Genomic DNA, 23,592 nt, shown 5'->3' on the forward strand with positions numbered 1-23,592 from the left:
CCATCACCCTAAACACCCTCTGCTTCCTTTTACCCAAGCTTTCCTTGGTATTCAAACAATATTCCATAAGTAGCCAACGATAATCTCTGATTGGAGCTCTTTCATCTACGAATTATTTTAAGGTGGAACAAAATGCTACATGCAGATGCCCAAGTATTCTACCTGAAAAAAGTCTAGCCTGGACTGACCCAATATCATGACAGTCTAAAGTTTCCTGAAATCAAAGTGCTGAGCCTGAAAATACTGGGATAGTCTTGATCTACACTGGACATCACATCCTTCTCCAAAATACATAGGAATTCCCACTTGACCTTAGAGCCAATCTGACCATGCAAGTTTCTTTTTTCTTTTTCTCTTTAATTTCCTCTTTTTTTTTTAATTGGTGTAGGGATGACTGGACAATCTCGGGATGAGAGAGATTTTGCCTTTTACTCTCATAGTCTATCCTATAATTACAAATGGCCAAGTATGGCAAAAAGAGCACTGGGCAATCTAATTCAAGCTAGCTGTGCTGGAACCTCTGTTTCCTCATCTGTAAAAGGACTGAATTAGACTGTGTAATCTCCTCTATTATCTCCAGTTCCAGCTCCAGAAATGTCTTATAATCAATACATGCAAAATCTAGTGTCTTCTCTACACCATCTGTGTTCCCTAACAGAGAATGGTGTGTCTACCAAGTGTCCAAGCTAAAAACTTAGAATGACACCTTCCTCCTTCCTTCTGCTCACCCTCATCCCTCACCTCACCAAAATCCTCTAACCTCTGGCACACACATTCAATATTGGTCACCATTCCCACATTTGTATTTCCAGCCTGAATCTCTCCTCTGAATGCCACACCCATACGGAACCGCCTTCTTGATGTCCCTGCCGGTATGACCGGCAGGCATCTCACCCTAAGATTTCTGAAAATGAGCTTTTGATGTTGTCCCAAACGTGTTCCAAACCTCATTACTCCAGTTGCTCGGGCCAAAAAACTTAGTGTCACCCTTGATTCCTCCCATATTCATTACAAAAGCAATTCTGTTTGCTCTACCTTGAGAATATATCCAGAATTCTGTCACCTCTTATCACCCCCCCACCACCAGCCTGATGCCACCCTGCCACCATCACGTCTTGTTTCCCTCAGCATAGCACCCAGAATGAGTCTTTATTTTTTTTTTTTAAGTAGGTTCTATGCCCAGCATGGAGCCCAATGTGGGGCTTGAACTCAAGACCTTGAGATCAAGACCTGAGCTGAGATCAGGAGTCAGACACTTAACTGACGGAGCCACCTAAGCACACCCCAGAACGAGTCTTTAAAATATGAGATCATGTCATGCTTTAGCTCAAAATCCCCCATTAGCTTCTCACCTAAAACTTAAAACTGAAGTCCTTACCATGACCTAGAAGACCATATGTAATCCAGTCTTCTTACCCCTACCTTATTACCTGTATTAGTCAGAGTTCTCCGGAGAAATAGAACGAGTAGATTTTATATACATACATACATACAAACAAGGAGAGATAGAGTTCAAGGAATTGAGGAATTGGCTCACATTATTGTGGGAGGCTAGCAACTCTGAAATCTGTAGGGGAGGCTGGCAGGCTGGAAACTCTTGGGCAGAGGTTGATGCTACAGTCTTGAGGCAGAATTTCTTCTGACTCAGGGTGTCTTAGTTCAGGCTGTTATAGCACAATACCAAAGGCCGGTGGATTATAAGCAACCGAAAATTTTCCTCCCAGTTCTAGAGGCTGGGAACTCCAAAATCAAGCCACCAGGATTTAGCGTCTGGTGAAAGCCTGCCTTCTGGTTCACGGCCAACCAGCCTGTCTTCTTGCTGTGTCTTCACATGGCAGAGGGGGCAAGGGAGCTCTCTGGTATCTCTTGTACAAGAATAGTAATCCCATTCATGAGGGCTCCATCCTCATGAACTCATCATCTCCCAGAGGCCCCACCTCCACATACCATTACTTTGAGGATTAGGTTTCAACATAGGAACTTTGTGGAGGGGGGACACAAACATTCAGTCTATAGCACAGAAAAAGCTCAGTTTTGTTTTCAAGGCCTTCTGACTGATTGGATAAGGCCCATCCATAGCATTAAGAATAATTTTGTCTTATTTTCTTTTTAAGATTTTATTTATTTATTTGACAGAGAGAGACACAGCCAGAGAGGGAACACAAGCAGGGGGAGTGGGAGAAGGAGAAGCAGGCTTCCCGCGGAGCAGGGAGCCCGATGCGGGGCTCGATCCCAGGACCTGGGATCATAACCTGAGCCAAAGGCAGATGCTTAACAACTGAGCCACCCAGGCAGCCCTAATTCTGTCTTATTTAAAGACTATTCACTATAGATGTTAACTACAAAATACCTTCACAGCAATACCTAGATTAGTGTTTGAAAAGTTGAAAACTATAACTTAGCCACGTTGACCTGTCAAACTCACACTACCCTCACACTCTTTTCAATTCACTCCAGCCATACCAGTCCCCTTGATGATCCTCAACCCACCAGACATGTTCCTGTCTGAAGACTTTTGTACCTTACTGTTTGCTCTCCAGAATGCTCTTCTACAGACAGCCACATGGCTACCTCTATCTTCCCTTTAAGTCTTTTTCCTTAGGTCTTTTCAGAACTTCTCACTCCATATCTAAAATTGCAACCCTGCCTACACGGCCATGCCCTATAAGATTCCACTTCTCCCTCTGTCCTCTATTTTTCTCCTAATCCTTACTATTGTGAAGCATACTATGTATTTTGCTTATTTATCTTCCTTATTGTCTACATTGCCCCTAGAGCAAAGATTAAATAAACAGTGGGTTATAGTAATGTACATCAATCCTATAACTTTATCATTTCATGGTCTCCAAAGAAAGAGTGGTATTTCCTGATAACCAGGGTTCCACCCTCTGTCCCTGTGTATTTGACTAATTTCGGTCATTTAATCGGAGTCATGCAATGACTTTTGTGGCCCTAATTTCACCTAGCACAATGTTTGTATGGTTCATGCGTGTTGTAGCATGAAGGCCTGTGGCATTTGTCATGTTGCAGGACTTAATACCTGAATGAGGGGAGCCTGGGTGGCTCAGTCGTTAAGCATCTACCTTCGGCTCAGGTCATGATCCCAGGGTCCTGGGATTGAGCCCCACTGTCGGGCTCCCTGCTCAGTGCGGAGCTTGCTTTTCTCTGTCCCTCTGCCCCTCCCCCCTGCTTGTGCACTCTCTATCTCTCTCTCTCTCTCTCTCTCTCTCTCTCTCTCGTAAATAAATAAAATCTTTAAAAAAAAAAAAAAGAAACTACGTTTAGGAGCCTCAAGAAGTTTACAAGATATTTAAGACTACCTAATACTGCTTTATCAGTTTGGCAGTACACAGAACCTTTGACAATGTTCTAATGAACTCTCCAGAAAGGAGGGGAAATGTATTTATTTGAAGAGATTATATTCCTCAACTTGTACTTGGCAGATTACTATAGCTAGATTAAACAAACAGTGGGTTATAGTAATGTACATAAATCCTATAACTTTATCATTTCATGGTGTCCAAAGAAAGAGTGGTATTTCCTGATAACCAGGGTTCTACTCTCTGTCCCTGTGTATTTGACTAATTTAGGCCATTTAAGTGGAGTCATGCAATTTTGTCCTTTTGTGGCCCTAATTTTACCTAGCATAATGTTTGTATGGTTCATGCGTGTTGTAGCATTTATCAGAATTGCAGTCATTGAAAAAAAGGAATAATATGGCCTTGTATGTATATATTACATTTTGTGTATCCATTCATCTGTTCATGGGACACTTGAGTTGTTTCTCCTTTGGAGGTGTTGGAAGTCGCACCACTTCTATTGCTTCTCGGCCCTTTGGCTAAGATTAAGTGGAAATCGCACCACTTTTAAGTGGAGACTTGGCTCCTGATCTAATGCTCATTCCCATAGTATCAGAGGGAATTGATTGCTTTATATAACCTCCAGTCTCTTCCAAACTTAAGAGGTTTTCAGGGAAATGGGCATCTCCTGTAAAATAATTAGTTCACTGAAATATTGATGCTGAGCTTTCATGAATAAATGAATCACACTAAGGTTGGTTGGTCCATACTTTAAATCTCCTGAAGAAAATATCTCTTTCTCCTTTTCCTCAGTTAAACACACACACACACACACAGCGGTTTACAGGGAGATACCAAGAGACTACCAAAAGCTGATGTACTCTCTCTAGAATTATTTCTAGAGGTGAAACTTCACTGTGCAACACAGCACAGAACTGCTTCTCAGTAAGGAAGCCCACAGAGCACTTTCTCCAGGATTCCATTGTCCCTGTGCCAAGCTTGGGGTAGCAATTGCATCACTTCCAAACTCAGGTGTTTCCAACCTACTAGAACACGTGGACAAAGCCTGAGGCAAATCTGGCTTCTGCCAGTCCCGTCCACACTTGGAGCGCAGCTCTTTCCAGGATCTCTGCGCAGAGGGTGGCTGGCATTAGACAAGGCCTGAGCCAGAGGAGAAGAGTACAGAGCAGAGCCATGAATATCATCTTGGGTCTCCTCCTGCTTCTGCTCACCATCATCTACTCCTACTTGGAGGCACTGGTGAAGGTTTTCTTTCCCCGAAGGAGCAAATCTGTGGCTGGGGAGGTTGTTCTCATTACAGGAGCCGGGCATGGAATAGGCAGGTGGACTGCCTATGAATTTGCAAAACGGAAGAGCCGACTGGTTCTGTGGGATATTAATAAGGTAATGCATACACTTGCCCATCTTTTATTTTATTTTTATTTAAAGATTTTATTTATTTATTTGAGAGAGAGAGAATGAGAGATAGAGAGCACGAGAGGGAAGAGGGTCAGAGGGAGGAGCAGACTCCCTGCCGAGCAGGGAGCCCGATGTGGGACTCCGGGATCATGACCTGAGCCGAAGGCAGTCGCTTAACCAACTGAGCCACCCAGGCGCCCATTTGCCCATCTTTTAAAGTCACAAGTAAGACATATGTTGTAAAAATTATTTGACTTAGCAACTGCTTACCTTTGTATTTTTCTTTTTCAACATTTAATAAACTCTCCAGTGCCGTATTCTACATATGCATTGGGATGGTTTGACAAAGGGAACATAACAGAACTAAGCAGTGATTTTTTTTTTTTTTTTATGCCATCATATGCAGGTTGAGAACACAGACTCGGAGCCAGGCTACTTCCAAGCTTCCCGTTTCCTTATCTGTTTGAAAAAATATTTTATTTATTTATTAGAGAGAGAGAGATAGCAAGAGAGAGCACTAAGTGGGGGAGGGGAAGGGTGGGGAGAGGGAGAAGCAGGCTCTGCCCTGAGCAAGGAGCCCAGTGCGGGACTCGATCCCAGGACCCTGGGTCCATGACCTGAGCTGAAGGCAGGTGCTTAACCGACTGAGCCACCCAGGCGCCCACTGTTTCCTTATCTTTGAAATGGAAATAAGATCTCACAGAATGGGCAAGAACAGGGGTCAGCAAACTACAGCTAAGGGGCCAAATCCGGTCCTTGGGCAGGGTGTTGAGCGAGGAATGTTTTTTATATTATTAAAAGCATGTCAAAGCAAAAACCAAATAAAGAAACAAAGAAGAACATACGACAGAACTTCTTAGTGCCTCCCCTCACATCCACACAATCCTAAAATATTTACTCTGGCAATGTACAGAATAGTTTGTGGACTCCTGGGCAAGAGGATTGAACAAGTGAATATTTTAAGTGCCTAGAACAATGCCTGGCCATAGTAAACAGTCGTGTTAAATAAAACCCACAAGCAGTGGGTCAGGCTTTCTCTTGAGCACTCATATTTTTCTTGTACTGTTATTTGTTAACACTATATTAGTACTCAAAACTGAAATAACTGAAATTTTGTATCATTTCCCCTAAACGTGAATTCTGGTAAGGCCATGAAAATATACACAGAAAAATGTTACAGGATTTTAAGATTGGAAAAATTGTAAAGTTTTAAGAATCAGGTTTTCCACAAATCACAGTGAGATCTTAATTGCCATTATATTACTACTCTCTGATGTTCTTTGCTATCACGTCCAGTTGGCCCCTATTTCTTAAAGCCTTCAAAAATGTCATTCGGGGGCACCTGGCTGGCTCAGTTGGTGGAGCATGTTGACTCTTGATCTTGGGGTTATAAGTCCGAGCCCCACATTGAGTGTAGAGATTACTTAAAAGTAAAATCTTTAAAAAGAAATGTCACTTGAACTTAGAAAAGTAATTCTTCTCTGGTCCTTTCCAGACAGTGAAGAATACTATACAAGGAAAGGTTGATACATTTCCGTGTAATAGACACAGGCATTTAATAGATGAGTTGATATACATGAAAGTGATTTGGCATCGGCTTGGTCCTTGAAGAGATTCCAATGCACTTTTTAGAAGAGGACAAGAATTTACAAATTGAGACAACTGTTGTCTGCTGTTCTCAAGCATTCATCCAAAAGATAGAAATAAGTATCGATCCATGAAAAAGACTTGATAAAATCTAGTAAAAAAGATGTGTGTTTCTGGGGAGAGGATTATACTTACTACATTTTTTAAAGTTCCAGTGACCAGGAATAAAAATGACTTATTTAAGATTCTGCCTGAAGGATGAGTCACCTAACCTCACAGGATTTCTTTGAATCCTTGGATTTTATGTTTAAACATTACAGGTATTAAATGATTCACTCTAAGGCTGCAAATGTAGCTCAGATCTCCTTTCCCTGTGGAAGGCGCCAACTCCCTTTTTGCGAAGGCTGGCTTCTTTTGCCTTACCTAATGAATCGTGCTAGCGGTTTGCCCTCAATCTAAACTGTTGCTTTAGGAAAACTCTGAAAAGTGGAGTAAACAGTGCAAGCCGGAGTTGAAGCTAAAGCAACTATTTTGCTTACAAAAAGACAAGGCATTACATTTTGCGGTTCTGTAGCTCGGTTATAAGACTGACACATTTTTAATTCTTCAAAGCCTCTGATGAAAGCTCTGGTTACTAATGCTCTCTATTGACCATGAATGGAGAGACAAAAGAATGCATGGTGGGTCTTGTAATCTGACAATGAGCAAGCTACCAGGTGAAGCCTAAATTGGTGAAAGAGCTCCTGTCCTCCCTCCACCCTCCTCTGCAACCCCCAAAAGGCTATGAGGGGACACTGACTCTGTGACTACATGTCCTAATTTCTTTTCTTTTTTTTTTTTTAAGATTTTATTTATTTATTTGAGAGAGAGAGAGTGAGAGAGCGAGCACATGAGAGGCGGGAGGGTCAGAGGGAGAAGCAGACCCCCTGCCGAGCAGGGAGTCCGATGTGGGGACTCGATCCCAGGACTCCAGGATCATGATCTGAGCCGAAGGCAGTTGCTTAACCAACTGAGCCACCCAGGCGCCCTACATGTCCTAATTTCTGTTCGCGTCTATTCTTTGGGATTTCAGGCTTCTGCTCCGGGGCTTAGCCTGAGGTAGTGAGATATGGAGGACCCAAGGGAGGCGGCGCAGTGCCTAAGGGAACCCCCCCTGCCACTCATTCAGGGATTGTCCCAAGCAACAGCCACACAACTAACATCCCAGTGTGAGAAAAGGGCTTGCAGCTGTCCTTGCCTCTTCATCACAGAGAAGAGTCTATAAATTGTGAGAAGAAAAGTGGTAGTTGATTGAGATAAATCCACAGAGGTCAAAAAAATCAACAGAGGTCAAAACTTAAAAAGAATTCTCATTTTCCAGAAATGCAGGTCAAGAAACATCAGGACAATTTTACCTTAGGAAAAAAGGTCTTTGAATTTAGGCTGAAAATAGGTTTCTCCATCGCCATGTCCTGGAGTTGTTACAAAGTTCCTATAAAGTTATTATTATACTTGCGAAGTTGTTACATAGATGAGACTCTATCCAGTGGCCCTTCCCCATTTTCACTCCAGAACACTTGCACACAAGATTATATCCCCAAGGGTAGTTTGTCTCCCTGTGAAGGTCTTCCTCAAATGAGGATCCCGCTTTCTCCTTCCCCCCTAGAGGGTTAAATTAGAATCATGGAGAAACCTATGACAGGCAGAGGCATAGAGTTTAAAATTACCACTCGTTTAGAGTTGCTTTACTACCTATTATACGGTTGGTGCTCAACAAATACATGTTAAATGAAAAACTAGTTTTCTCTTCTGCGTCCTCAAACATCTCCATGACCCCACAAAGAGTAACATCTTTCGAGCATGTTCTAGCTGTGAGAGCAGCCTGCTTTAGAAAAAACGGCCTGCTGGAGAACCCTCTAACCCAAGATAAAAAGCTAGAGACAGGAAGGATTTTTGTTTGTTTGTTTGTTTGCGCTTTGACTCAGAATGGCTGTTGAGAATGAAGCCAAACAAGGTGAAAACACGTGACCGGTAGGAGCACTCCCTGGCAGAAAAGCCAGGTAAAATCTCTTGGTCCATTAGGCAAGCAGCGTCTCTCGTGAAACTTCCGTAACAAACAAGGAGGGCATTTTGGACATGGATTTTAATCTTTAAAGAAACTTCTTCTCCGGTTCTTTCTCTCCCACTCTTGTCCCCTAACTGACCTACCTCCTTCTGCATTTGTCTTTTCCAATTATAGCGCGGTGTTGAGGAAACGGCAGCCGAATGCAGGCAACTGGGGGCCACTGCGCACGCGTATGTGGTGGACTGCGGTAACCGAGAAGACATTTATAACTCTGTAAAGCAAGTGAGACTTCAGAATACAAATTTCTTCAGATAATCTTGTATCCATTGACATAGAAAATGTAACGGTTCTTTTTGGCTGCCTGATTTAGATTAGAACTGAGGAAGTTGTATGAAGAAGGAAGGGCATTTATTTTTTCCTTGCATAGAATCCACTCAACTCTGCCTATTCTTACTGTTTCATATTATCGGTCAGTTTCTTTCTGATCCGAAGTTTGAGCAGTGGTACGGAGTGACGGAGAAGAGATTTAGTCCCAGGAGAAAGGACCACTTTCTAGTTTCAATTTAGTCCTATTACTTTTGCAGTAATTCTTTTTTTATCTGTAATTTTTTTTTCCCTAGGGGATTTTATTTATGTTGCTGCTAATCTAGTCTTCTACAGAAAATGAATTGTTAATAGTTATTATAACAGTTTTTAAAAGAGTAGATATCAAATACAGTGAACCAAGCACTCTGATAAACGACTGCATCCTTGAATCTCTACAATAACCCTATCGACCTCATTTGCCAGATAAGCAACTGGAGGTTGAGAGGGCTTAGCCAGTCCATGGTCACATGGCTAGTAGGTGGGAGAACCAAGATTACTCAGCACTAAGAACATATTTGGTCAGGACTGATTATATCAATTAATTGACACCAATATTAATTTCACTTTATAGACAAGTCTTTTTCCTGCCTGAACTCGGAGAGATCTCATCAAGTGGATTAAAGAATCTAATCCCTGGATGACATCAGCCCCGAAACTTTGAGTTTCTTTTCTTTTTTTTTCCTCAAAACTTTGAGTTTCTATAACACATCCAGTGAATGTGTTTTTTTCCATTTCAAAGGTAAAGAAAGAAGTGGGAGATGTAACCATTCTGGTGAATAATGCTGGGACAATATATCCAGCTGACCTTCTTAGTACCAAGGACGAAGAGATTACCAAAACTTTTGAGGTCAACATCCTAGGACACTTTTGGGTGAGTGTGAGAAACATTTCTGGTTTGTGCATTTCTCACACCTCCCCCTAAGGTACATGAAGTCTGTAGTTAAGTTCACACCTTTATATTTGCTTTAAATCAAGAATCACCAAATTAATTTGAGTGGGAGAGTCTCTGACAGAAGGGCACAGAGTTTGAAGGGACACAACTCACCAGAATGTAGGCTCGTTGGTCTCTCTTATCCAGGAATCTAACACAAAACATGGCCTAGATGGACCAAGTGCTCAGTATATTTGTGGAGCTATGCTAAGGTTGTCAGTGTACATCTTTTCAGGGCTTTAGGGGAAATATATACAATATACCTTCACTTGTGACCTCATACCATGGAATTTTAGAACTGAAAGGACAACAGAAATCACTACTTGACTGTATATCGGGATTAGGAACTTTTCTGCCTGGGACTCGGATAAGCTCTAGGCCTGTGCCCGAACTTAGATAGATGGCTCTACAGACCTCTTATGATTACTTATCAGAAAACTGAAATATGACTTTGTAGAAAGCATATGGATTAATCTCCCAGTGCCTCAATATTAAGTATAGAACCTAGAGCAAATCTGGACTCTGGAAGAGAAGAAAAAGAGATGTGTCCCCCGGCAGCTGCACCAATCACTCACACGTGCTAATGAGGATTGATTATTACGCCCACCAAACTACATAGAGACCTTGTGTGTTGGTTATCTATAGCTGCATAACAAATTATATCAAAATTTAATGGCTGAAAGCAACAATAAGTGTGTGTTTTCCTTTCAGAGTTTCTGTGAGTCAGAAATTTAGGAGTGGCTTAGTTTGGCAGTTTTGGCTCTGTGGATTTGTATAGGGTCCATAGCGTGTGTTCATAAAATTCTCATAAAATATTGATATTTCTCTGAAAACAGTGAAAGCTTTTTGGAGATAAAGAATGACTTTTTGTTTCCTGTAACATCAATATATAATACACAGTGTTACAAATAGGGAGACACTAAATCTAATCATGATGGATAATGATTGTGGATAGGACAAAACTCAGCTTTTTCTACTTAACTTGATATAGTTACACAAGATTTCAATTCTTCTCATTAGAATGATAAAGCCCCAAACCAAAAAAAATTACATGATACCAGATTACCATAGCGGATCTTTTCCGTTCTGAAAACACTGAATTTTTCCCTTGATATTATTCAGATGATATATCCATAAAGGAGATATTTGATTCCTTCTGAAGGGAAGATGGGGGAATTTTTTTTTTTGAGATTTAATTATTGGGGCACCTGGGTGGCTCAGTTGGTTAAGTGTCTGCCTTTGGCTCAGGTCATGATCCTAAGGTTCCGGGTTTGAGCCCCACGTTGGGCTCCCTGCTCAGCGGGGAGTCTGCTTCTCCCTCTGTCCCTCAGCCTGTTCATGCTCTCTCTCTCAAATAAATAAATAAAATCTTTAAAAAAAGATTTTTAAATTAATTAACTTATTTAGAGAGAGGGAGAGAGAGAGCACAAGAGCACATGAGCAGGGGGTGAGGAAGAGAAAGAATCTCAAGCAGACTCTGCACTAAGCGCAGAACCCACCATGGGGCTCAGTCTCATGACCCTGAGATCATGACCTGAGCCAAAATCAAGAGTCGGACACTGAACTGACCAAGCCACCCAGGCGCCCCAGGAAGGAATGGGAAATATTAAGACGAGTTCTTAGCATGTGATATTTAGTACACAGCCCTCAATGCCACCTTAAGCAAATACATTTCAATCTTTTTCATTTCTGTCATTTATATGGAAGTAATCATGGAATATTGACACGTGTTTCATTTCATCTTAAAAGTTGTCTCAAATGCTATTCTTTTCTTCAAAAGAGAACTACCTAATTTAGAAACCTAACACCTGTGCCATTTTTTTTTCTTTCTGCAATGATCTTTAAGATCACAAAAGCACTTCTTCCGTCCATGATGAAGAGAAATCATGGCCACATTGTCACAGTGGCTTCAGTGTGTGGCCATGGAGTGATTCCTTATCTTATTCCATATTGGTAAGTATTATTTTCCAGCAATAACTATATAACTATATATATACATATATGTGTGTGTATGTGTTTGTGTGTGTGTGTGTATATATATATATATATATATTCTTTCAAGGGTTTATTAGACCTTAGATTCCAATCCTCATAGCAGGGTTACTTACAGAATTGACATAGTAGTCTAGAATAAACTTTTATAAAATGACTTCTCCTAAAACAATGAAACTGGTTGTAATTGTTAAAATATTTTTAGATTTCTGAAAGCTCCTCTATAGAGCAATGAAATGTAATGCCAAGTATGTTTCCATTGTATCCTGGAATGAGTACATGTTGATAAAAGAAACAGGGAACCACAGACTAAGAAGTAAAACATACAGAAGTCCAAATGAACATAAACGTGTGCATCACCTGCGTACCCAAGATTAGCTAACCGGAGTGAGCCCTGGACCAAAACATTTTCCACTGTGCTCGTGCCATGAAAGATAGTGTGTGTTGAGAGAGAGAGAGATTGAGAGAAAGCCTCTAGCTGATTAAAAGATATAGATAGTACACTCCATGATCTACCAAGGACACAAAGAGAAAAGGTTGGGAGCCCTGAGGATGCGCTCCTTGCAAAATCTCTCTTCCTTGTAAACTCCAATGGCATCTCATTTGCTTACTTCGGCTTCATATCAGTCTCATAGAAAATTTAACTTGCTAACATTTGGTCCAGTTCCTTTTGTAACAGCCAACACATGAGTATCAGTGGGAAGGTGTGGGTGTGGGTAATTAATAGATTTATTATGTACCTGTACATCCTGTTCAAGGTTAAACTGAGTCATGGACAGAATTACTTCTGACGCTGAATGTGGTCACTATAGTTAAATTTCAGTGTCAGTTAGGGGTCATTGCACACACATGGTTGTTTCAAACGGCCTCTACCCTCTTAAAACACAAGTAAGAATTTCACAGATTAAACATTTGCTATTGTTTTAATGTTTAAAAATGTGGAAACCCAATGTAATACTTTTCCTTTTTTGCTTCTTCCTTAAGAAAGCAGCTGGCCTTTAATTTTACTGTTTTTATTGTCACCTGGGTCAAAAATACAATGAACATTTATATAGATTCTTATAGGTAATGAAGTTATAAGGCATATGCTATACAATCTAATTCTCAAGACAGCCCTATATTTTATAACCTGCATTTAAAAATGAGAAAATCAAAGAAGATAAAGTGATATGCTAAAGGCACACCCATACCACCTAAAGTCTTTTTACTCCAGATTTTGACAATGAAATTAAGAAGTCAAAGAGGCCTCCAGGATAAAGAGAGAAACTAGGAACTCAATAAGAAAGAGAAGAGAAATGTGGAGAGTCCCACAGAAGTTTCAGTGTAGATATTATTACATGGTTTTTCTACATATGTTTTACCTGTTTCATATTTTTAAAAATAAAAATAGCAATTAAAACTAATTAGAAAACAGTTTGAAGATTGGAAAACCTTACACTAGGGTGGAAAAGTGAACAGTAAGCCAGTTAATATATTACTAGGATTCGTTCTATTGCTATCATTGCTAAGTAAGAAATCGGTACGTTCAGAATTCTGTAAAATCATGTAAGAAAATGTAAATGAAAATTGATGACCAAGTGGAAGATTTGGGACATTGGCTTCTACTTGTTCTCAAACCAAACGGGCATTGCTTTCTTACAGAAATCTAGCAATGATGGTGGGTAATTCTCTTACAGTTCCAGCAAATTTGCTGCTGTCGGCTTCCACAGAGCTCTGACATTAGAACTTGAAACCTTGGGGAAAACCGGAATCAAAACCTCGTGTCTCTGCCCAGTTTTTGTGAATACTGGGTTCACCAAAAACCCAAGCACAAGGTGAGGTCAAAGTCAAGTTAGGATGAAAATACGGCATGAGAAATTGATATGAAATCTGTACAAGAAATGTTTAGGTGGATCAACCGAGAAAATAGGAAAAAAACGAAAAAGGAAAAATGTTTCGTCTTAATGTTGTACTGCCTTTAAGTTTTCACTTTGAAATTAGATAAATAAAGGGGGAAAATGCATTGATGACTGGCAGGAGTGACCAACTGCCAACGAGTTAGGCAATTGGGTGTTTATCTGTGTCCAGGTGAAAGGTTCAACACACTCAGGTGCCAAGAGGGAATGAGAGGGGGTGGGACAGGCTGGAGAGGTGCGCTCAGGGATGTCAAGAGTGTCCTCTCCTAGGAACCCCACCCCAAAACTGAATGTTATGTACCATCCCCCCGCACATTCATGGTTCATCCTCCTCAGAGTATTGAAAGGTACAAGTATACACCCCTTTTCCATCTTCCATGGTGCTAGCAGGAAGTGCTCCAACATTTTTCAAACTTATCTGGTCCTAAGAATCATCACCTGTGCTTCCATAGAAAATAAACACTCTATGGGTCTTCCTTAGAGATTCTTACTGAGTAGACTGAGATGAGCTCCAAGAATGAGATGTTCTGTTTTGCTTTGCTTTGCTTTGCTTTGCTTTACAAGCATACCTGCCAGGTAAGTGTGGAGACAGGTTTGGAAAACACTGATGTATTAAATATAATCCCAGCATGTGATCACCATTACCTCCTTGTCCTCCATAAATACGCAAATGCTTTTAGGAGCAGCAATAAACTGAGCCCCTAACCCTTTAATCAAGATAAATTTCTAAGAGAACTTTGTCTCTGGTAAGGGAGGATTTGAAACCATAAGAGAGGAGAAACTGATCCTGAAAGGAGAGGAAACAAAGCAGAAATGAGGAGATGGGCCCTAAAATTCAGACACCTTCCCCAGTTTGCCTCGATTCGGGTATATATATTCTGCTGCAGGTTAACAAAATACACTAAGCTTGCTCATCTGAAGCCAATTTATTACTAAAGGGGAATTAGTCCAAATATATTCATTCAAAAGAGCTAACAAATTCTCCTTTAAACTTAGCTTCATTTGAAGCTACTGACTCTGAACTCTGAATTAGCTATGTGGTCTCTGGAGCTGTGGTCACTCCCTGGCAGTGGAGTTTTTAATAGTGCTAGACCATAGGCACTTAACAAGTACATGATATTTAAGTAAATACTGTGGTATGATTGGGACTCTGGACTCAGTTTTCTTAAACAGCAAATTGGGCCTAAAAAACCTTCTTGGTAAGCATTCAGGCTTAGTGTGGGCCAAGTGTACCAGGTCCGCTGGGTGGGGAAGACACAAGAGATGAGAAGAGTAAGTCTAGTGTGATTCCAGGTAATGTGGATGCCTGGGAGTGACTCTAGGGGCTGACAGGCAAAGCTGAAGATTGACTCACACTGCTGGATTCTGAATCCCATTGGCAAAGGCTAAAATATTCATACACTAATGTTAGGCTTGGCTCAGATACTGGGTTGAAGAAACCAGGTAGGAAAAATCAGGGAGGGAAGAGGCAGAACCCAATAATTTAGAAAGGTATTGATTTATATTACTCTCTGCTGGCTTGCTACTCAATGCCATGGAAACCTCAATCACATAATAATCTGTAGTAAACCACAGAACGTGTCAGGGAAGGAAGTTATAACTCAGCTCTTCTATGCAACCTTTTTCCATTCAACCCATGCCCAGACTTCCTAGTTTTGATGTAACATTTTCAATCCATTTACATTTTAATTTCTTGTCATCATCTTGCACTAGTGGTAATTCTATACTGAGCCTGTGGTTATAAATGCTTCTCAAGACTGTGTAGTCTTCAGTATATGCAAGGTCACACCTCCAGAATGCGATACTCCCTGTGCATATCTTGAACTCTCATTAAATTGTAGCATAGGCAATCCAGAGATGGACCTCAGGAATTAAATGCCTTCAAAACAATCCAGCTTTGGGACACCTGGGTGGCTCAGTCGTTAAGCATCTGCCTTCGGTTCAGGTCATGATCCAAGGGTCCTGGGATCAAGCCCCGAGTCGGGCTCCCTGCTCAGCGGGAGGCCTGCTTCTCCCTCTGCCTGCTCAGCCTGCTGCTCCCCCTGCTTGTGCATACTTGCTCTCTCTCTCTGACAAATGAATAAAATCTTCAAAAACAACAACAACAACAACAACAACAATCCAGCTTTATGGGATAACTCCAGAAGAAAGAAAGTATGCTTGGCAATAGCTTTGTATCCCACAAGCCCTGAAGAAAGATGTCAGATGTTCCCTTTCTGTCCATGAATAATCCCACCCGCTACTCTTCCTTGCCTGGAGCCTCTTCACCTATATCTCCAATTCCTCTCTACCCTTTTGATATATTTTTTTATTTTTTTAACTTTATTTGAACATTTTATTTATTTATTTGACAGAGAGAGACACAGCGAGAGAGGGAACACAAGCAGGAGGAGTGGGAGAGGGAGAAGCAGGCTTCCCGCTGAGCAGGGAGCCCGACGTGGGGCTCGATCCCAGGACCCTGGGATCATGACCTGAGCCGAAGGCAGACGCTACGACTGAGCCACCCAGGCGCCCCTGATATATTTTTTAAAGATGTATTTATTTATTTGAGAGAGAGCATGAACACGAGGAGGGCAGAGGAAGAAGGAGAGAGAGAATCTTCAAACAGGCTCCCCACAGAACCCGTCTTGGGGCTCCGTCCCAGGACCCTGAGATCATGACCTGAGCAGAAACCAAGAATCAGATGCTTAACCAACTGAGCCAGCCAGGCGCCCCTCCACCCTTCTGATATTTTAACTGAGTGAGCCATGAAACATGCCCACTGGGTGTGAAAGTTTAAGATTGTGAGAACAAAACATCCCCATGGCACGTGTGGGGTGGGTGGGAGCAGGTGACATTTGTTCAGTGAATCCTGGAATCTTTTAAATCCTAATTTGGTGACAGGATAAGGTAATTTTCCTGCCTTTGATAATTACAACAACAACAACAAAAAGAACCAAACTTTTCTTCTTAATCACAGACTATGGCCCCTTTTGGAGACAGATGCAGTTGCAAGAAGCTTGATAGATGGAATACTTACCAATAAGAAGATGATTTTTGTTCCATCATATTTCAATATCTATATAATACTAGACAAGTAAGTACAGCACAAAACATCTAAAATGCTAAAACACCAGTAGTGCTATCATTATGATGAAGAGTCTTTCAGCTGTGAAAGTTGCTGTGGAAACCAACCCCCCCCGGCCCCCGCCCCATGCCTGGGGAGAACAGTTAAGTTTTCTCTGTTACTGTGTTTTTCAGTCTATAAAAAAAAAGAATGATTCATTTTCTCTACCACATCTACCATCTCAGTTTAATCTTTGCTAGAAACCATTCCAACTGAAGGAAAGACAGTTTAAAGAGAACACAATGTAATTAAAAATAAAGGGTCTATTTAAAAGCCTGCTGGAATTTTGATGGAAATTGCATTGAATCTATTGATCAACTGGGCGAGAACTGACATTAACAACATTGAGTCTTCCAATCCACGAAAACAAAGAACATAAAATATCTTTCCTTTTTTTTCCTCTTCTTTAGTATCTCTACACAACATTTTATAGTTTTCAGCATACAGTCTTACATACCTTTTATCAGATGTATCCCAAAGTATTTCATGGTTTTGATGCTGTTGCAAATGGCATTCAAAAAATGTTTTCTATTTCCCATTGTTTGTTTACTAGTATGTGTTTGATTTTTGCATTTTGATCTTGTATTTAGTACCCTTGCTAAATTCATTTCTAGTAGTTTTTTGTAGATTCTAACAGATTTTTTTATAGATTATTTCAGATGATCATATTGTCTGCAAATAAAGACACTTTTACTTCTTTTCCAATCTGTATGGTTTTGTTTTGTTTTTTTCTTACCTTATTGCACCGACTAGAACTTTCCATGCAATGTTAGATAGGACTGCTAAAAGCATACATCCAAGTATTCCTCTTAAGCTTAAGAGAAGAGTATTAAATATTTCACAATTAAGTATAATGTTAGCTGTAGATGTTTTTTCATAGATGCTTTTTATCATGTTGAGGAAGTTCCCTTCTATTACTATTTTGATGAGAGTTTTTATCAAATGCTTTTACTAACTGTGTTAAGAAGATCATATTTTTTTTTCCCGTTTTCACTTCCATTTGTTGATACGGTGTGTTATACTGATTAATTTTATTAATTTTATTTATTTTTTAAGATTTTATTTATTTATTTGACAGAGAGAGATAGAGCAAGAGAGGGAACACAAGCAGGGGGAGTGGCAGAGGGAGAAGCAGGCTTCCTGCTGAGCAAGGAGCCCGATGTGGGGCTTGATCCCAGGACCCTGGGATTATGACCTGAGCTAAAGGCAGACGCTTAATGACTGAGCCACCCAGGTGCCCCTATACTGATTAATTTTAAAGAATAAGCTACCCCTGCGTTGTGATGTCTTTGTCTGATTTTCATAGAATGAGTTGGAAAGTATGCCCTCCTCTTTTCCAGAAGAGCTTGTGTGGGATTGGCATTTTTTCTTCAAACATTTGGTAGAATTCACCAGTGAAGCCATCTGGGCCTATTGTTTTCTTTATAGACAAGTTTTAACTACAAATCTAATGTCTTTAAAACCTATAGGGCTATTCAGGCTACTTATTTGTTCTTGGTAATGTGTGTCCTTCGGGGAATGTGTCCATTTCATCTAAGTTGTCAAATTTATTGGCATAAATTTATGCATAATCTTCCCTTATTGTACTTGTAATATCTTTAGGATATCTCATTCCTGGTAGTGGCAATTTGTATTTTTTGATTTTTTATTCTCTTCAGTCTATCTAGAGGTTTATCAATTTATTGATTTTTTCCCAAAGAACTAGCATTTGGTTTATTTTATTTTCTATGTATTTTTTTTATTTTTCATGTGTTCTACTTCACTAATATCTTTTCTGATCTTTATTATTTCTTTTATTCTGACTATTTTTCATTTAATTTTCCCTTCTTTTTCTAGTTTGTTAATATGGAAACTGAGCCCACTGATTTTTTTTTCTAGCATAGGCACTTAATACTATAAAGTTTCCCTGTGTACTGTTTTCAGTTCTGTCTCCAAATTCTAACATGTTATGTTTTCATTTCTATTCTGTTCAAAATACTTTCTAATTTCCCTTTTGTATCCTGGGCTACTTAGAAATGCATTTTTTAATTTCTAGCTTTTTGGAGCTTTTCTGGAGATTTTTCTGTTTTCTAATTTAATTACTTCGTATGACTTTAATATTTTAAATTTATCGAGACGTGTTTAAGCTTGGAATATGTTTATCTTGATAAGTGTTCCATATGCACCCAAAAAGAATGAGAAGAGTATTCTGTATTGTTGAGTGTTCTGTAAATGTCAGCTTAGGTCAAATTGGTTGACAGTGTTGTTCAAATCTTCTATGTTTTTACTGATTTTCTGACTATTTGTTTTATCAGTTATTGAAAGGAGTCTCAAAATCTCTAGCTATAATTTTGAATTTGTCTATTTACTTTTCTTTCCATTTTTGCTTCACATATTTTGAAGCCCTGTTATTATGTGCATAGTAGTTAGGATTATTGTGTCCTCTAGATGGATTAACTATTCTGTCATGTTGGAAATAACCTTGTTTATCCCTGGAAACATACTTTGCTGTAAAATATACTGATATTAACATAGCCACTTCAGCTTCTGTAGATTGATGTTATCTTAGTATATCCTATTCTGTTCTTTTACTCTTAACCTGTTGCCTTATATTTGAAATGTGTCTTTGTAGGTGGTATATAGCTTGTTCTTTTTTTTTTTAATCCAATTTTTTAAAACCCCTTTTAATTGGGGGTTTTAGACTCTTTACATTTATTTATTTATTTACTTATTTATTTATACAGATGTTATTTATTTATTTATTTGACAGAGAGATAGACAGAGCTAGAGAGCGCAAGCAGAGGGAATGGCAGAGGGAGAGGGAGAAGCAGGCTCTGCACCGAGCAGGGAGTCCCATGCGGGACTCGATCCCAGGACCCTGGGATCATGACCTGAGCTGAAGGCAGATGCTGAACCATCTGAGCCACCCAGGCGCCCCTAGACTCTTTACATTTAATATGATTGTTGACATAGTTAAATTTATAGCTAAGTTTAAAGCTTGCTATTTGTTTTCTACTTATCCCATTTATCTTTGGTTCCTTTTTTCTCTTTTTTTGCCTCCTTTCGGTTTAATTGAATATTTTCATGTTTCCATTTTATTTCCTTTTTTGGCTTACTAGCTATAATTCTTTGTTTTGTTACTTTAGTTATTGCTTTAGGATTCATAGTATGTGTCTTTAACTTATCACAGTCAACCTTCAAATGATATTATACCACTTCACGTATAGTCTAAGAACCTTACAATGGTATACTTCGATCTCTCCCCTCTGACTTATGCTCTGATTGTCATACATATTACTTCTAAATATGTTTAAAAAAAAACACACATTACATCGTTTTTGTTTGTTTAAACAGCGAACATCTTTTTAAAGAGCTTTAAATAACAAGGTAAATTCTTAAATGTTTATCCATGTGGTTAACATTTCTGGTGCTCTTTATTCATTCGTGTAGATCCAGACTTCTTTCTGGTATCATTTTCCCTCTGCCTGAAGAGTATCATTTAACATTTTCTCAGAGACATTCTGCTGGTTGTGAATTCTTTCGCCTTGTGTATGTTTAACAAATTCTTTATTTTGCCCTGAGCTCTGAAAGATATGTTCACTGAATGTAGAACTCTAGGTTGATAGTTTTTTGTTTTTCAGTACTTAGATGATATTCTCTGCCACCTCTCTGATTTCCATATCATCTCTGCTGGAGGCTGTTCTAACTGAAGCAAGGATAGTTTTTAAAGGAACACAATATGATAAAGTGCTTAAGAATGAAGGCTCCACCTAAGATGAAAAACCACTTTACCACTTAGTAGTTCTTTGACCATGGATGAGTTATTTAACCTCTGTGGCCTCAGATTTTCCATATATAAAATGGAGATGGTGCTGATACCTCCTTTCTGAGCATACCATAAAAATAACATAATGCAAGTAAAGCCCCTGCCATTAAAAAAGCACAGAAGTCAGATATTAAAGACCTAGGAAGCAGAACTTACATTGAATTCTAGGGGAAAAAAGCATCTGGCTGGCTCAGTCTGTAGAGCATGCAAGTCTTGATCTCAAGGTTGTGAATTCAAGCCCCACACTGGTTGTAGAGGTCACTTAAAAATAATTAAAAAAAAAAAGATCTTTTAAAAAATGCTAAGAAGAGATAGGATTATTTACCCAGAGGACATAATCTCAGCTTTCTTCTGAGGGACAGTTTACGATAGATTAAAATTGTATCAATGAGACGATAACTATAATAACTTCACAAGACCTTGGGTCATTTTGAAACCAATCCACATAAACTGTGCTACCTTGGAATAGAACAATTCAAGAACAGGGGACAAGCTGCATTGCTGCATCAATTTCAGTCTTCCATTTTAGCTTCAATAGACTAACTTAAGTTAGCATAACCTCGATCTCATGGCAACATCGTCTCAAGAGTTGACTAAATGTCTTACTGCTAAGCAACTGTAGGAAAGGGTTTTCATGGGATTCCTCCTCTCTTAGGGCTCAAAACACGTCATATTAATATTGAAAAAATAAAAACCATAGCATATTTGCTTATGAACAAGATACTAAGCATAGTCATACTGTCAGAGTTAGAGAATAAACAAGAGTCTCAAAATATTTGGTATTATTGTGGAGCTGTCCTGATGGATTGTTCCTCAACAACAGGCACTTATTGTTAATCTTCTTCGCATACAATTCCTTTTACAGAGATAGACAATTTTGTGAGCAGATGCAATTACTAGTATGGAGGTTTCTTTGTGAGGATACTTAGAAGGCCCGTACAAGTTCTCTTATACTTGCCTTTCTCCCTGCTCCCATCCTTCTTCCCCCCGACCTGAGGCAAGGATGTAACTCTTGCATTAGTCAACAACACCAAAGTGGTTTTTAGTATGACTTTCTTTGCAGAATGTGTTACATCTGCTTTCTTTTATTCACACATATGCTCTTCCTTTCATCTGCCTACTCAAATCTTACCCGTCCTTGAACACTTCGGAAGTTCTCCTTCACTATTCCAGCCCACATGAATCCTCCTCACAGTTAGAGCCCTTAGTTAGAGAAGGCTGATATTTCTCATCCATTGTTCCGAGACAACCTCTCCTCTCCTCTTAGTCTCTCAGCTCAACAGTAAGCTGCTCAGGCCGTGGCTGTTTTTTGAGTACTTTTGTCTACCTTATTAGAAGGTGTATAATAGATATTCAGTGAATATTTAAGGAGAGACAGAGTGATGGATTTCTGGTGGTGTCTTTCTGTGAATGCTTCCTATCAGGATTCATTGACAGTTTCAGCAATAAGTCCAGACCTTCAGTTTCGCATCTTTATCATATGAAATCTCCTATAAGATTTCACTAATATGAGAAGGTTTGAAGAGTGGTATATATCAGTGTTTTCTTTATATGTCCACAGTATTTGAACTGTAAGTATTAAAAGACACACACACACACACACACACACACAGAAGAGACAGGGGTAGATGTAAAGGAAGAAAGGAGGAACACAGGAAGATTAAATGCAAACCAGATAACTCTCCGTATTTTAAAGGACAACAAAAAAGAACTCTCGTGTCAAAAATTTTTCATTGAGAATTTTTCATCTTTTTTTTTTATACAGATTTCTTCCTGAACGTGCCTTGGCAGCTATAAATCACTTACAGAACATTCAATTTGAAGCAGTGATTGGCCACAAAACCAAAATGAAATGAATAATTGAGCTCCAGCCAGAGATGTATGCACCTTCATGATGTAAACCTAAGTTTAGAATCAATGCTTCAAAGCTTAATTTCACATTTTTCAATACTGTTCATATAAAAAAAAAAACATTAGTTTGACATCAGCAGCAAAGGAACAAGACTAATTACCTGTCTTTCTCAAGAATATTAATGTAGCTTTAACAGTCAGATCCATTCTTCCTTCCATGCCCCTTATAAACTTCTGTGCTTACATAAACATACTCAAAAGGCCTCTTTTCTTCAGATATTTTATTTTTTTCCTTTCTGCTTCAAGGGGAACAAAGCCACCTCCTTGAGAGTAAATACAAAGAGAAGTTATTTACACGGGGAAGGTTGAAGACCTTGTCAACATGTACACCATGTGAGCTAGCAGTTGGGAGGCGAGGTTTAAGCAGGCTGCAGTGCTCCGAAGGACAAAGAGGTTACTTCTGTGCAATTCAGCATTGGGAAGCTTTCACTGGCTTCTCCCTTTTCAGCAGCCCCAAACAGCGCAGCGGTATTCTGTAGTTTCTTGCTTGATTCTGTCCTTTGTATAGCTCTTCTATCCACCAAGAGTGGACACTATACTTTCTGCCCTTTCCATAACCTCTGAAAATACTATGACATTACAAAACCTGACTCTCTTTGAATCTCAGAATATCTGAAATTTTAACCCCAGGATAAACCCCTCTTTCTTTGTAGTTTATGCTTTCACATATCATTGGTACCAGAGACGGTGAGATAGTTTTGAGCTTCAAAAATGAAAACTAACACAGAACAAAGAATTAGGCTGACTACCCAATACTCGACAGTAGATCTAAGAGATAAATGAGTGTTCTCTTTAAAGATCTGATTCCCACTACATCAAGAGTAATCTTTTTTGTGTTTTTCTCATATATAATAGACTGCTTTTACATCAACTATCTGCCTGTTTTTATTAAAAATGAATGATTAAAAACAAATCATTAATAAAAATTTCTTAAAAACAAATGATAAATATGTTGTGCTTTTTAAAAAAATAACCTCTTGTGGTTATAAAATAGAGCTTTGATTTCTAATCTCTCAGTCTCAGTGAATCTCCTTCAGGAAGCAAGGATCTGGATGGTAATAGCTAGAACTAGCAGATATTAAGGGCCCCAGGGTTCTCTCAACTTTGGCTTCTTTGACAGTAGGAGTGTTGGTTTATCACATGACTTACTAAATCCTTTCTGTGTGTGGCACTGAGCAGAGTTTTATTGTTTTGAGACTTTTTTTTTCCTAGATATTTTGGCAATAATTCTTATTCA

At 39.4% G+C, this 23,592-nt stretch overlaps 1 protein-coding gene across 1 annotated transcript; it reads left to right on the forward strand.

Moving 5' to 3' along the window:
- Window positions 1-2,293: 2,293 nt before the first annotated feature.
- Window positions 2,294-23,231, forward strand: HSD17B13 (hydroxysteroid 17-beta dehydrogenase 13). The gene is made up of 7 exons (XM_028117819.2): window positions 2,294-4,703; window positions 8,524-8,631; window positions 9,455-9,586; window positions 11,493-11,599; window positions 13,315-13,452; window positions 16,493-16,609; window positions 22,210-23,231. The coding sequence occupies exons 1-7, from the start codon at window positions 4,494-4,496 to the stop codon at window positions 22,298-22,300; spliced, it is 903 nt and encodes a 300-aa protein (XP_027973620.1). The 5' UTR covers window positions 2,294-4,493; the 3' UTR covers window positions 22,301-23,231.
- The last annotated feature ends 361 nt before the right edge of the window (window positions 23,232-23,592 follow it).

Source organism: Eumetopias jubatus, unplaced genomic scaffold, assembly GCF_037043125.1.
Source record: "Eumetopias jubatus isolate StellerSeaLion01/CBP00866 unplaced genomic scaffold, mEumJub1_p1.0 scaffold_2, whole genome shotgun sequence".
Taxonomy (NCBI): domain Eukaryota; kingdom Metazoa; phylum Chordata; class Mammalia; order Carnivora; family Otariidae; genus Eumetopias; species Eumetopias jubatus.

Coding starts and splice junctions, on each gene's coding strand:
- HSD17B13 (XM_028117819.2), top strand. CDS start 4,494: ATGAATATCATCTTGGGTCTCCTCCTGCTTCTGCTCACCATCATCTAC. Junction 8,632..9,454: donor TTTATAACTCTGTAAAGCAA/GTGAGACTTCAG, acceptor TCCATTTCAAAG/GTAAAGAAAGAAGTGGGAGA. Junction 9,587..11,492: donor ACATCCTAGGACACTTTTGG/GTGAGTGTGAGA, acceptor ATGATCTTTAAG/ATCACAAAAGCACTTCTTCC.